The sequence below is a fragment of the Bacillus rossius genome (genome assembly GCF_032445375.1).
Source record: "Bacillus rossius redtenbacheri isolate Brsri chromosome 9 unlocalized genomic scaffold, Brsri_v3 Brsri_v3_scf9_1, whole genome shotgun sequence".
In the NCBI taxonomy this organism is placed as follows: domain Eukaryota; kingdom Metazoa; phylum Arthropoda; class Insecta; order Phasmatodea; family Bacillidae; genus Bacillus; species Bacillus rossius.
Window position 1 is genome coordinate 20,070,295 of NW_026962012.1, and position 13,543 is coordinate 20,083,837.

The following is a 13,543-nucleotide window of genomic DNA, read 5'->3' on the forward strand; positions in this document are numbered from 1 at the left end:
TGAGGAGGGAGGCCCACAATAGTCACAAAGTTAGCCCTTGCCAAGTCGATCACTCCAATATTCCGCACATGGCTGTAATGCCTGTCCAAAACAAGCTGCACAGGGGACTGTTACGTTGGTTGAGTGTGTTCAGTAAATAAAGACAGCCATCCAGTGAACAGATGAGTTTGAACCAGCCAGACAGGTGGGCCCAGGAGGAGCACCTTTCGTAAGCATTGTGGCCATGTTCACCCTTGGGAAAGTCACATAAGGAGGAATGAAAATCCTGGAAGCATTCATGCAATCAAGATGTCAAAGCAGTCTTTTTTTCTTTTCCTTTTCTTGAAATGACTGAAGGATATTTACTCTGAACAAGTGTCATCATTATTAAAAACTCTTTCTGGTGGAAACTTAAATTTGTTGTAGAGCTCTTCCAAAATATTGAAGAAGGCTGCAACATTTTCTTTGTCGAAGCTAAGGGCTCTAGCAAAAGAGGTTCCACGTGGTTTTCGTAGTGACAAACGATCTTTGTGTCTTTTCATGAACAAATCAAGCCACACTCTGCCAGTTTCCTCAGATCTTTCCAGGGTGTTTCCAGGTCATTCCAAATGGTTAATTCAGAAGTCAGATGCCTCAAATCTTTGTGGGTTCATCGAGACAATTTTTTTTTTCCATGTTGAGCAAGTAATCCACCATTTTGAGTTCCAACTCTTTCCCTAAGAAAGGTTTCTTGTCCAGTTTGACTTGAGCAGCTTGTACGAGCTCAACTTCCAATTTTTTTAACTCAAAGTTTTGAGTGTAGTTCTAGGAACATTGCAAGTTTTACTAGCATTCAAAGCTCCCATCTTGCGTTCACGAACCACCTTGATGGCTTCCTTCATGTTGTCTGGATCCCATTTCGACCTCACAGTCTTTTTTTTTCATGTTTGTCCTTTGTTATGGGCATCCTAAAAACAGATGTAACAAAAATCAGCCTACTTCCTCCTCTTTCTCCGTGCTATAAAAATGATTTTTTTTTTTGTTTTTCGTTACTGATTTGAATATGTTATTTCAATTTTAATTAAAATTATGCTTATAATTAGTCAATATTTTTTTCGTCTTCGAATTTATTTAAAACTTTGCAATAACTGCATGGTCTAAAAATGGGCTACCATTGTTGGTCTAAAAATGGGCTAGCCTGATGTTAACCATCTATGATAGCCAGTTTTTATACCATCCAGTACTTCAAGTTGACGATCTCGGAAGCCGTTACAAAACAAACAAATCAATCAAAACAGGTGCCTTGCATGAAGCTCATGTCATATACTTTGACACGAGGTAGAAGCACACTTACTTAACTGAACAACTAAGAAAGAGAAATAAGGTTCACTGACTTAGAAAAGTTATGAGTGCCTAACAATTAGGTTTTCTGATAAAACAATTCTCGCCAACGCATGTGGGTCCAGGGCCACACTACTTTTCTCCCACTTCTTGATGTTCCATTCGGGGCCATTCTCGCGCCTTCCCCCACTCTCAGCAAGTAGCTTGAATCCAGACCCTAGCCAGTTTATGGACCATTTCCTCTATTAGTGCAACTGTATCAAGAATCAGGCATCCTATAGTGCAATGAGTTATCAATGCAGTTTGCCAGGTTTATCTTCGCGTTGAAAGCAGCCTGCCGGACAGCTCATGCAAGCATGTTGATGCAGTCTGGTGCTGGGCCAGTGTGGAAGTCATGTGATCAGTTAGGAGCTAGAGTCAGTGATCGCAAGTTCACTTCACGTGGTTCCCTTCGAAGTGCTAGCTTCGAGGCAGGCAACATATTAGGTGGGCAGTAATTTACTTTGCGATCCTCAGTCACAACATAAAGTTTTGTGTTCAAAAGGCCGCGAGTTCCTGTGGACAGTTTTTTTTTTTAAATCTCAGAAAGCACAAATTAACATTTCATAAAAATTATCCTATAAAATACTGTGTCTGTTTGAAATGAACTTGCATTGATAACACCATGGCCGATGTAGTGATGTGTTACTATACCACCATATAGTGTACGAAACACTCATACTAAAAAGCATTCTAAGCATATTCATGCATTTAAACCACGTATAGTTATACTTTGTGTAATACTTTACTCGCCTGTAGACAGCAGGAGTGTATCAGTGCACTATCAGTGTCTCACTAATACAAATGCTAATCAGGAAGATCAGTTGTGTTTGCAGGTAAGGGAGACTCATGGTGTCTTTTGTGGGTTAATGTTTCGTTCTATTTGCAGTTATTTTTGTATGCTCAAAGTTTGTACGACAAAGTTATAAACGCTCCTCCTAAGATCTAGACAGACTACCTGCCACTTTTACCTTGTCATTAACAGTTTTCTGCTTTAAAAAACCAGTGGCGGATAAGAGCGAGCCACTTCTGACATCTGTCCATCCAAAGCTACTGATCGGCTTATTTATTTTCCTCTGCCAATCACAGTACACAACCACTTTGGAAATTTGTTTTTCTTTTCTACAACACTGCTTCCTTCTGGTCTTTCACAAACCACAGGCCTGGTAGCGCATACTTGATGTTCTGTATCCTATACCATCTGAAATGCTTTGTAAATTGGAATGTCTTGTAAAGACACTGATCACCAAAAGGTGTGTGTATTATTTACTACAAACTTGTGATATATGTACTGGTTAACATCACTTGGTACAACTTGTCTTACAAAAGTGACATTGTACTATTTAGATATAGATAATGTGTGGTTATTGTATAATCCAGCTGTGTAAAGATTTTTTCTAATTGGTTATATTTTCCTGATTTAGTTTCCATCCCAGGAATAAAAAATCTCACGAAATAATTCAACAACGCACAGTGGAAACTGGCTTACAGTCTAGCCATCTAACGTTATTATTTTGTACTGCAAAATTTTCATTATTTTTATGTGTTAAGTTCAATCAATTTAAATATCAATGAACCAGTATGTTTTCATGTTACTGCTGAACCTGTATCGCTGCTTCGTGTTACACATTCTAGTGTTACGAGTGGGGGAAACGGGTTCGTAAGGATATCGCAATTAATTTTTATACAGTTTTATTTATTACAATTTTTACATTACTAATTAAATCACCACACTTAATGTCTGTTCACAAATCACTAGTCAAGTCCGCAGTTCGCACTCCTCACTGGAGCTAGGCTGAACAGTGGTTCGCCCCTCACCTCGCGCCTGTCCACACACACAGTCTCGCGCCACTCAGTCGCTCTCACACGGTCCTGTCGCGCCGCTCTCGTCCTCGCTGAACTCGCACTGCACTCCACTCGCCTGTTGGAGGGCCGGCGTCACCGCTTTTATACCCTTGGCAGTCTTTCTGGAACAGACTGGAGTGATTATGACATGTCTCGTCATCCCGGACCGAACAGATGTTCGAAGCATCCAGAATAGCATCGCGTCACTCACACCATTCCACACAGTGGAAGAGATAGATAACAGCGCCGAGGAAGGTTGGCGCGTGGGCTGGTCGGAGGGGGGGGGGGGAGGGGCTTTCGAGGCCTGGCCTCATTAATCCCCGAAGGTATGCATGTGAGGTCGGTGGCCAAGCGGGCCCGCCTGGCGTCGCGCCCTGGCCGCCCACGTTCGTAACAATATTGTAACTTGTATCAGCTGTGTATGAGAAAGTGGTCTGTATTGATTATAATTATTTTACAAATACATATTCAAGAACTGTTTAAGAGAGTTCATAAATATTTACACAAGTTAGCTTAACACAATTTTTTATTACCTTGTTTTTCTCTCACATATTGTTAGCTTTCTTGTTATTTAAATTACACTTCGATTTTTTTTGGAGGGGGGGGGATTTTTTATTTTAACAGTTTATTGCAGCCAGTTTTTCTCTTCAGTACAGCATGTGCACAACATGCTAGTACAATGAAACAACTATATCTTGTCATGTTATATTTTGTGGAGCCGTAACGTGGAGCAGCCGTTGTGACGAGGAGACAGGTGGGTGGGTGATGGCGTGCCGTGTGTGCTGGCAGGTTGGTAGGCGACATGGGCGACATGGGCGACACTGCAGACCTGGCGGCCGACACCGAGAACTGGATGGGCAGGCTGCCGGAGGCCCTGAGGGCAGTGCCTCTCATTCACCTGGCCATCCCCGGTGAGACTCGTCTCCACCGTTCCAACAACATGATACCATCTTGGATTGTGATGTCACAGTGGCCATCTTGGATTGTGATGTCACAGTGGCCATCTTGGATTGTGATGTCACAGTGGCCATCTTGGATTGTGATGTCACAGTGGCCATCTTGGATTGTGATGTCACAGCGGCCATCTTGGATTGTGATGTCACAGCGGCCATCTTGGATTGTGATGTCACAGCGGCCATCTTGGATTGTGATGTCACAGCGGCCATCTTGGATTGTGATGTCACAGTGGCCATCTTGGATTGTGATGTCACAGCGGCCATCTTGGATTGTGATGTCACAGTGGCCATCTTGGATTGTGATGTCACAGTGGCCATCTTGGTGTCACATTTCCTCAAAATTCCTCAAAAATGACTCAAAATTCCTTAAAAAAAATCCCTAGTTTGAGGGGAAAATTTCCTGTTTTAAGAGTAAATTTCCCATTTCATTGCCCTAAAATGCCAGAGGCTTCAATTTTTCCCACTGAGGTTTAAATTCCCATTTACAAACCTCCAATAAGCCTCGGAAGGGAGCTTTGACCTCGACCTTGACATTGGATGTCACATTTGCCATTTTGAAAATCCGTAATTTGTAAGCTAAAATCCATTAAAATTGAAAAAAAAAATTAAAAATTACTTAATTAAATTGCAGCGTACTGGGCGGGATCGCTCCGTCCCATTAGGCTACAAAATCAAGACGCCCGAAATGAGGAAGACAAAATTAAACACCTAAGCTGTATTAGGATCCAGAGTGTGCCTTGTTTGTGACAGAAAGACAAAAATCGGTGGGTCGGGGGTACAAATTTATTAGAGACTAGATAAATGTTAACAAATCTCAAAATTCCATAGAAAAAGCTTCATAGCTTAAAATAGACAATGACTTGCCTATCACAAAACAAGTCAAAGACAATGATTAGTTCAGCGCGAAACAAGCGCACAAGAATTACAAGAGTTACGCCCGGGCGTTTAACATATAGATATAAAAATTTAACATACGATCATACAAAAAAATTAAACAGAATAAACATGATTAACATAGATTCGAAACGTAGAAAGTTATGTTACAGGAAGCGTGAGTTTCCCAATAGTCTGCACAAGGCTAGAAAACGAGGGCAGAAACGTCACGCGAACCCTAATCTAAGGGGAAAGTAAAAGTAAGAAGTGACTCAATTCACCAATCAGTCACAGTATAGATCGCGCAAGACGCTAACCGCGCCAAGAAAGGAAATCGCACAAGGGCGAAATTTACAAAAAAATTAGGCATCCGAGATACTGGAAGCCGACATGGCCGGAGGTGGATCACATTCTCGCAGTGACCTTCAAACAATGCGAACGTAATAAAAGAAACTATTTTTAGAGACAGCGAGCCGAGACGCGTCTGCCGAAACGCGGGTGCCGTATTCTGCCTATCCACCTCAGTCGGTTAGGTTAACCTTGTGGGGGGACACAACAGGGAAGCTCCAGGATCTTAGGCTCAATGGCACTGCCTTGTATGTGTAGAGGTATACAAGTAGAGAGAATACGCCGACTGGCTCATCACGTGGCTCTTACGACCAACAGAACTCAACAAATATATATAATAAATTAACTTACGAAAGGAACTGATTTTACATGAAATAATACCTTTTTATTTCGGTTCAGGCCATTTATTCTTATTTAAATAATTTATATAATATCATGCACATACTTAACTTACAAAGATATGAGTACACAGTTTCACAAAACATTAAATTATTAAAACTGCAAGCTTGGGGCCCGGTACTATTACAACACCTTAAAAGACAATAAGCACATGGCTGGTTACACCAGTGACAATTACAACAGAAAATATTTTTGAGGTTAATAACTAAAATGTACTTTATTCATTTAACGAAACGACGGAAAGTTCCATTCACTTGATTATATGTATACGCGATACAGCCGATGATGCCGAAAGCAGATAAACTTCAAGCCTATACATGCTGGAAGCCGAAAGATAAATAAGTAAACTTTCCTTATTCAGTAGGCTGCATCCTGATGCCAATAGCGGAGGAGAAAAGGCTTACTCCCGTCCCGTACTTAGGGGACTACATCAAGCATGGCCCGGATATCTCACGCCATTCACAAGGACCGCTAAAAGGTGGTAAGCGGCAGTCAATTCACCGCATAATCCAGCGGATTAAAACAGAATTTGAATAATGATGATTACATGATGGCAGACCGATTAGGAATAAGGAGGAGGAAAATAGATCATCTCATTAAGAAGCTACACCATAGATATTACCACAAGACGTCAAACTTGGTGAGCAAAAATTGAAACAATACAGGTTTAGTTCCAAAATTATCACTAATACATCACAAGTAAATGAAAAAGATCAATGTAATCAAATATTAGTGTTTAAAACAAATACTTATTTTTATAAAGTCCTTTAAATCAAAAATTTTACTTTTGTTGTATGACTATCTTGAAGAACTTCACTTTAGATTATAAATAGGTTTCACTTTTCTCACAATTTACATTTAGATATGATTAAAATACAAAACTTACATAAGAAAGTAATTATTTTCAAAATTCACAAAATTGAGCCTACATGATCTCCAGTTTGCAAAAAAAAAAATTAAAAAAACATAACAACAGGTTGAGTACATGCAACGTTACGGAGTGCAACGGCACAGCCGAGATGCATGTGCCGAGACGCGTGTGCCGAGACCCGTGTGCCAGACGCGTGTGCCGAGACGCGTGTGCCGAGACCCGTGTGCCGAGACCCGTGTGCCGAGACCTGTGTGCCGAGACCTGTGTGCCGAGACCCGTGTGCCGAGACCCGTGTGCCGAGACGCGTGTGCCAGACGTGTGTGCTGAGACCCGTGTGCCGAGACCCGTGTGCCGAGACCCGTGTGCCGAGACCCGTGTGCCGAGACCCGTGTGCCGAGACCCGTGTGCCGAGACCCGTGTGCCGAGACCCGTGTGCCGAGACCCGTGTGCCAGACGCGTGTGCCGAGACCCGTGTGCCGAGACCCGTGTGCCGAGACCCGTGTGCCGAGACCCGTGTGCCGAGACGCGTGTGCCAGACGTGTGTGCTGAGACCCGTGTGCCGAGACCCGTGTGCCGAGACCCGTGTGCCGAGACCCGTGTGCCGAGACCCGTGTGCCGAGACCCGTGTGCCGAGACCCGTGTGCCGAGACCCGTGTGCCGAGACCCGTGTGCCAGACGCGTGTGCCGAGACCCGTGTGCAAAGACCCGTGTGCCGAGACCCGTGTGCCGAGACCCGTGTGCCAGACGCGTGTGCCGAGACCCGTGTGCCGAGACCCGTGTGCCGAGACCCGTGTGCCGAGACGCGTGTGCCGAGACCCGTGTGCCGAGACGCATGTGCCGAGACCCGTGTGCCGAGACGCGTGTGCCAGACGCGTGTGCCGAGACCCGTGTGCCGAGACCCGTGTGTCGAGACCCGTGTGCCGAGACGCGTGTGCCGAGACGCGTGTGCCGAGACGCGTGTGCCGAGACGCGTGTGCCGAGATGCGTGTGCCGAGATGCGTATGCCGAGACCCGTGTGCCGAGACCCGTGTGCCGAGATGCATGTGCCGAGATTCGTATGCCGAGATTCGTGTGCCGAGACCCGTGTGCCGAGATTCGTGTGCCGAGACACGTGTGCCGAGATGTGCGTGCCGAGACGCGCGTACAGTTCTGCTTCTCCTACGGCCTGCGCGAGGCGCTTTAAACTATTCCCACAAGTGAACATTAAAACGGATACCTTCCGTTTTGATCGTCACGCGGGACCAGTGACGTCAGTAGAGGTGCGCGCAGGCGGGTGGCTACGGCGCATGTGCAGTCTGGCGGAGGCCGGGCCATATTGTGCGGCAAGTAGGAGAAAAGGTGTGGCGGAGCGACGGCGGAAGGACGTAGTGGTGTGGAGGCGACATCGGGAGGTCACCGGCAGAGTAGCGGTGCAGGGCTGAGGAGTGATGGTCAAGGGTCGGCAGGGAATGGCTGTGACATGGCTCGTGCAGACCAGGACTGACGTCGTGCAGCATACATCGGGTGACCCGGGAACCATACAGTTCCACAGCACGGCGGGTTGTGTCTTCAGGGGAACAAGCAAATGGGTATCCTGGTTGTTGCATATCTACATGAGGAGCTTCGTCTAGGGCAGCACTGGAAGGAGAGACCTGCCGAGAACACACCGCCACAGCCGTGCCGCTGGAGAGGAACATCGTAAACAGCAGTAACTCGGCCGCAACGAACCCATCGTCGCGGGCGCCCGGAAAACAGCAATATTGAGGTGGGATCGACAAAATCGTCAGTAACAATGGCTGACTCTTAGGTCGGTTAGGGTTTATTCTAGCACGAACTAAAAACTGTATAAGGCCCAGAACTATTTGTTTTTGTCACCGTTCTTTGTAACCTATGGTTTATAAAATCTGAGGGGCAAAATAAATTATTGTTATTTTGTAAAACACGTTAGTTCTTTGCATAATAGTGCTTAACATGCTGCAGGTAGTGTGAAGCCGTGTTTAAAGCTTTGGTCAACATACGAGATATTGGGACACATCTGAAGCATTGTGTGAGCATAAAGAGTAGTAAAGTTTTGTGTATAGGTTTTGTCTTGCTTGTACCAACCTCGGGGATTAGTACAAGTTTCTACCAATTAATTTAAATAAAAACAGCAATAGAACATTAAGTAAGCAAGGCGCCTAATGAAGGACATGTGAACTCTTACCAAAATAATACTTTTCAATTTCGTTCAACAAATTTATTTGTTCAAAACAAGTAACATGCAACTATGAAAATGACAGCGAAAGTCGGAAGTATAAAGGTACAAATAATGACCAAAAATAATTAAGGCATAGCTGTAGAAAAAACTCGTGAGAACAGTAGCAATTGCAATGACTAATCTTTACATCATGCAGATGCAACAAACTGAACAATTCATGCAATACAATAATGTTTTCTGCATATAATAATCAAACAAAGCTTAATGGCACTAAATAAGACTCGTGATTACAGTAGCAATAGCAATGACTAGCCTTTAAATCATGCACATGCAAAATACTGAACAATTCATGCAATACACTAAAGTTTCCTGCATATCATGATAAAACAATTAAAGCTTAACAGCACTAAAGAACACTCGTGAGTACAGTCGCAATAGCCATGACTAACCTTTAAATCATGCAAATGCAATATACTGAACAATTCATGCAATACAATAATTCGCTAGATTCATACATACGATCGCAACTATGCAAGAGCGATATCAAGAGCAATTAGTACACTGGTCAAAGTTTATACCAAAAGGAAGAAACCTGATACAATTATCGCATCTGACAAAGGTTACAACAAATATTGCACATGACGACCTAGCCTAACCGAACCATGTCATAGATTCACGAACCATCGTTAGTACAAACTGCAATACAATAAAACAATTAAATTACTAACATTACATATTTACGACACCGTGGCATCGGTAAATGCACCACATATACAGTTACATTAAAGCATTGAACTCGCAAAGTTTTATTTAACTCCTTTTACATAGAGAGTGCCATGCACCGACCACTCGTGAACATTTAAAGTTGACCTAAAAAATTGATAATATTGGGCAAAGGCAACATCCAATCAAAACGACTGAGCAACATTATTAAACAAAATGATTCCTACACGTAAGTAATGATAAGCCAAACAAAATTTCCAAAGGCAATCCGAAAACCAATTTAGAAAAAACCTAATCCAAAGTTAATCAATCACATACCCCCTTCGTGCTGCCCACACACGTCGGAAACAGCGGACTACCTGCTACCCAATTAGTTACATGTTACCTCGTTTAAACCTGAAATAAGAAGGACGTCAAACAGTCGTTTCAACTACCAGGGAGACCGAACGCTCGAGCGCATGCGCAGAGAGAAGACTGGAGTAGGGAAAAAGGAGGGGAGGCAGCACATACCACCAGGGAGGGGACAATAAGGAGAGGAGGAAGGAGGGAAGATTCTTGTTTAGCGATGACGTCACACTCATAAATGTCTTCTTGCTGCCTGCACAACCACCCACCCTTAAAACCCTGACTAGGGTTTGAAACCCTAAAATCCTGCCTCTTGATGCTTCACCACTCCTAGCCACATAGTTATACACTCAGCTCTCCCAAGTCTAAGTCTGTCGTCCATTGAAGATTAAGCATAGCACGCTCACGAAGAGAAGAATTGAGCAGAGGAAGTCCAGAAGAATAGAGAAGAGGTTACTTCGCTGCAAACAGAAACAAAGTAGCACTAGGCAAAGAGCACCTAGAAGTTCGTCAACCGCTGAACAGCGGTGTCATACAGGACGCTGAGTTCAGGAACATGCTCCAAGAGCAGGCAGACCCCCGATGTACTTCAGGAGATGAGCACCACAGCAAGCAGGGTTCAGTCGTATCCGTCATCCAGAGCGTCCTCCGGTCTAGACGAGGGTGGTGTCGGCAGCAAGGGAATCCAAAATCTTCTTCGATGATGCAGCATCCATTGCGGTTCCATGTAACAACCAAACTTCTTACAGCATGGCGATCCATATCAAGAATGGGAATCAGGTTATAGGCATTGGAAACAAGGGGAAAACACTGGGAGAAGCGCATGCTTACCAATCGTCCAAAAATTCAATAACAAAATAGCATCTCAACAAGATTATGACCACTAACAACCTTTCTAACCTAACCAGTTAAAACTAAACCATGACACTGACAGAAATACACAACTATCATGACTACATATGTGTCAAGCATACACAATATCATTACCCGTGAGAATTGCTAAACAGAGAAAGTAGCCCTTTCCCACATAATAAATCAAGCATCCAAAATGCGTTAATTTTAGATACATAGAACCATAGTAACAAATTGCTTAACAAATGTTTTTATCTGACTAGTGTGAGCTTTTCTAAACACCTTTTAATCTCTGTTTACAAGCAACACAGTATTTTTACCTAAAAACTTCTTTATGACAAATGGCCCAACAAAACGAGGTATCAGCTTACTGCTGACCTTAGCCGCAGCATCAGGCAACACATAATTCCTGCAACAAACCAAGTCTCCTGGGCGAAAACTGTGCTGTTCATGTGAAGCATCATAACGCCTTGCTAAAATGGCTTGAGCCCGTTTTAAATTAGAAACCACTGTTTCAAAAAGCTCTTCGCAGGAAGCATCATCTAGCGGGAGTGAAGGAGAAGGGATGCCCCACTCATTGAGCAGAGGATGTGCAAGATGCCTACCAAGGAAGGGCAGGGAAGGAGGGAACCCTGTTAACCCATGCTCAGCAGCATTGAAACCCAGATTAATCATGTGCAGATCCTCATCCCAAAGGGTATGGTCCTTATAATAAAAAATTGTTAGACAAGACTTAAGGTTCCGATTAAATCGTTCTACCATGTTACCCTTGGGAAAATATGGAGTACTGAAAATTGGTCGAATTGCCCATTCGAAACACACATTCTTATATGCCACTGACTGAAAACACTTGGCATTATCCGAAGTTATCGTAAGTGTTATATGTCAAACGAAAGAAGAAGAATTTGTGAGTCTCTTAGTATATTCACAGAAAAATTATTTTTTAATGAATTTAATATTTTGCTAATTTTGTGATTTAAAGTAATTGGGACTATTTGAGTAGTTTCTCTGGTGCTATTTGGGTCAACACAAAAGTGATTGTTGTGATACCAAGGATATATTTATTATATGTAAAGATGGTTTTTGCGAATATTTATTATATTACATTACATTTATATGAAAAAGTATTGTTGCACACCATATTATGTAATTATATCTCACTGTTTTATTTTCAGATGGTTCGCACTTACAAAAGGACTGGTGCATATTTAAAGTGGACAAGTGAGCAGCTTAATTTAGCATCCAAAGCTGTCTTGGAGTGTCATTTAAGCATCAGAGCGGCAGCAGTTCATTTCAGCATACCATATTGTTACGAATGTGAGCAAGGCCGGGGCACGTGCAGATGCAGAGCTGGCTGGCGACTGCCGCAATATATGCGCCGCGCGCGCCTGGAAGATAACAAGGATTGTCGCTTTCCCCCTCCTTCCCACCACTCCCTGCACGGCGCCCTGCCTTTGACACATAACTGACACCGGACAATTGGGAGTTACGCGAGTCGCCGACACGTGTTTCGAGAGATTTCTGCCGTTGTGTCGGCGCGAATTGACGCGACTGGCCTCGACCGCTCTCGTGAGTTCTGGAATTGCGCTGGGACCTATATATATGCCCGAGGATGCCGGTCAATAGTTAGTAGCGAGAGAGTGGAGTCGGGAGTTTTCCCGCGGCGGAGTTTCCGGGCGATAGAGCGGCGAAGTCCCTGCACGAAGGTTCCAGGGCGAAGAGTTCTGTTCCGGGCGATAGTGTCGCGGGCGCGGCGGAGTTTAAAGCGAAGTTCCGAGCTAGGCATCGAGTGGGATCTCGGCGAAGGGGAAATTAGACGGTGGAGGCGGAGTGCAGCGACGGAGTCCAGCAACAGAGGACCACGAGGGGTGCTGCGGTGAGAAACGAGTGACTGGAGGAAGCAACAATTTTTTTTAAGTACAATTGATTAATTGGCATTTTTAGATCATTAGCTAGTAATGTAAATAGTGGCAATAAATAAAACTGTGTGTGATAAAAATCTTTAATTGGGCATCATTTACGAACCCGCAGTAAATTGTAACATTTTGGTGTCAGAAGTGGGATAGCCCTAATTGAAAGAATTTAGGATTAGTTTATAGTGAATTAAAATTTAATTATATTTTCGAGATTGCAACAAGTGTTAGGAACTGTAGTTAGTTAAGTGAAGTAGTTTGGATATTAGTGTTAGTGTTTAGTAGGAGTCTTGGTTATCTTGTAGAGGAAATTAGTGTCGTCATAGGACATTAGTGTTAGGCTTGTAGTATTTGTGTATAAGATGGCTGCCGACGAGAATAAAAACTTAATTGCATTCTTGGCTGAAATGAAGAGTCTGCTGGATGAAGTGAATCATAAAATTGATAAAGGTCAGTAAGTAATGAAGAATAAAATTGATAATAGCCAGGAAGAAATGAAGAATAAAATTGATAACTGCCGAGAGGAGATGAAGAATGCTATGAAGACCGAGATCGAAGACATCAAGAAAAACCAAGAAGAGATGCGAAACGAAATAGTTGCTGCACAAGAAGAAATTATGAAGAAGGTTGATGAAACCAGCATCTATTTGGAAGGCAAAGTGCAGTATTTGGAGCAGCATCTTGCAGAACAAGAGCAACAGCTAGCCGAACATGAAGAAATTATGGCAAAACAGCTAGCTCAGCTTAAACAGACCACCGAACAGCAAGTAGCTGCTGTAACTGAAGAGTGCCATCGAATGATCAAGTAGCTGCATCGGCTACGAAAAGGAGCAGTAATTCTGGAGATGTGAAGGTGGAAGGTGCAACCGGTCACCCAAAATTCAAGCCACCCACCTTTGATGGC

At 43.5% G+C, this 13,543-nt stretch overlaps 1 protein-coding gene across 2 annotated transcripts in view; it reads left to right on the forward strand.

Moving 5' to 3' along the window:
* Positions 1 to 13,543, forward strand: part of LOC134542714 (PI-PLC X domain-containing protein 2) — a 110,988-nt gene that overhangs the window by 19,082 nt on the left and 78,363 nt on the right. For both annotated transcript variants that reach the window (XM_063387187.1, XM_063387188.1), the window contains exon 3: positions 3,973 to 4,094. In XM_063387187.1, the coding sequence (XP_063243257.1) occupies positions 3,986 to 4,094 (109 nt within the window). In that variant the 5' untranslated portion in view covers positions 3,973 to 3,985. The remainder of the gene's footprint in view (positions 1 to 3,972; positions 4,095 to 13,543) is intronic.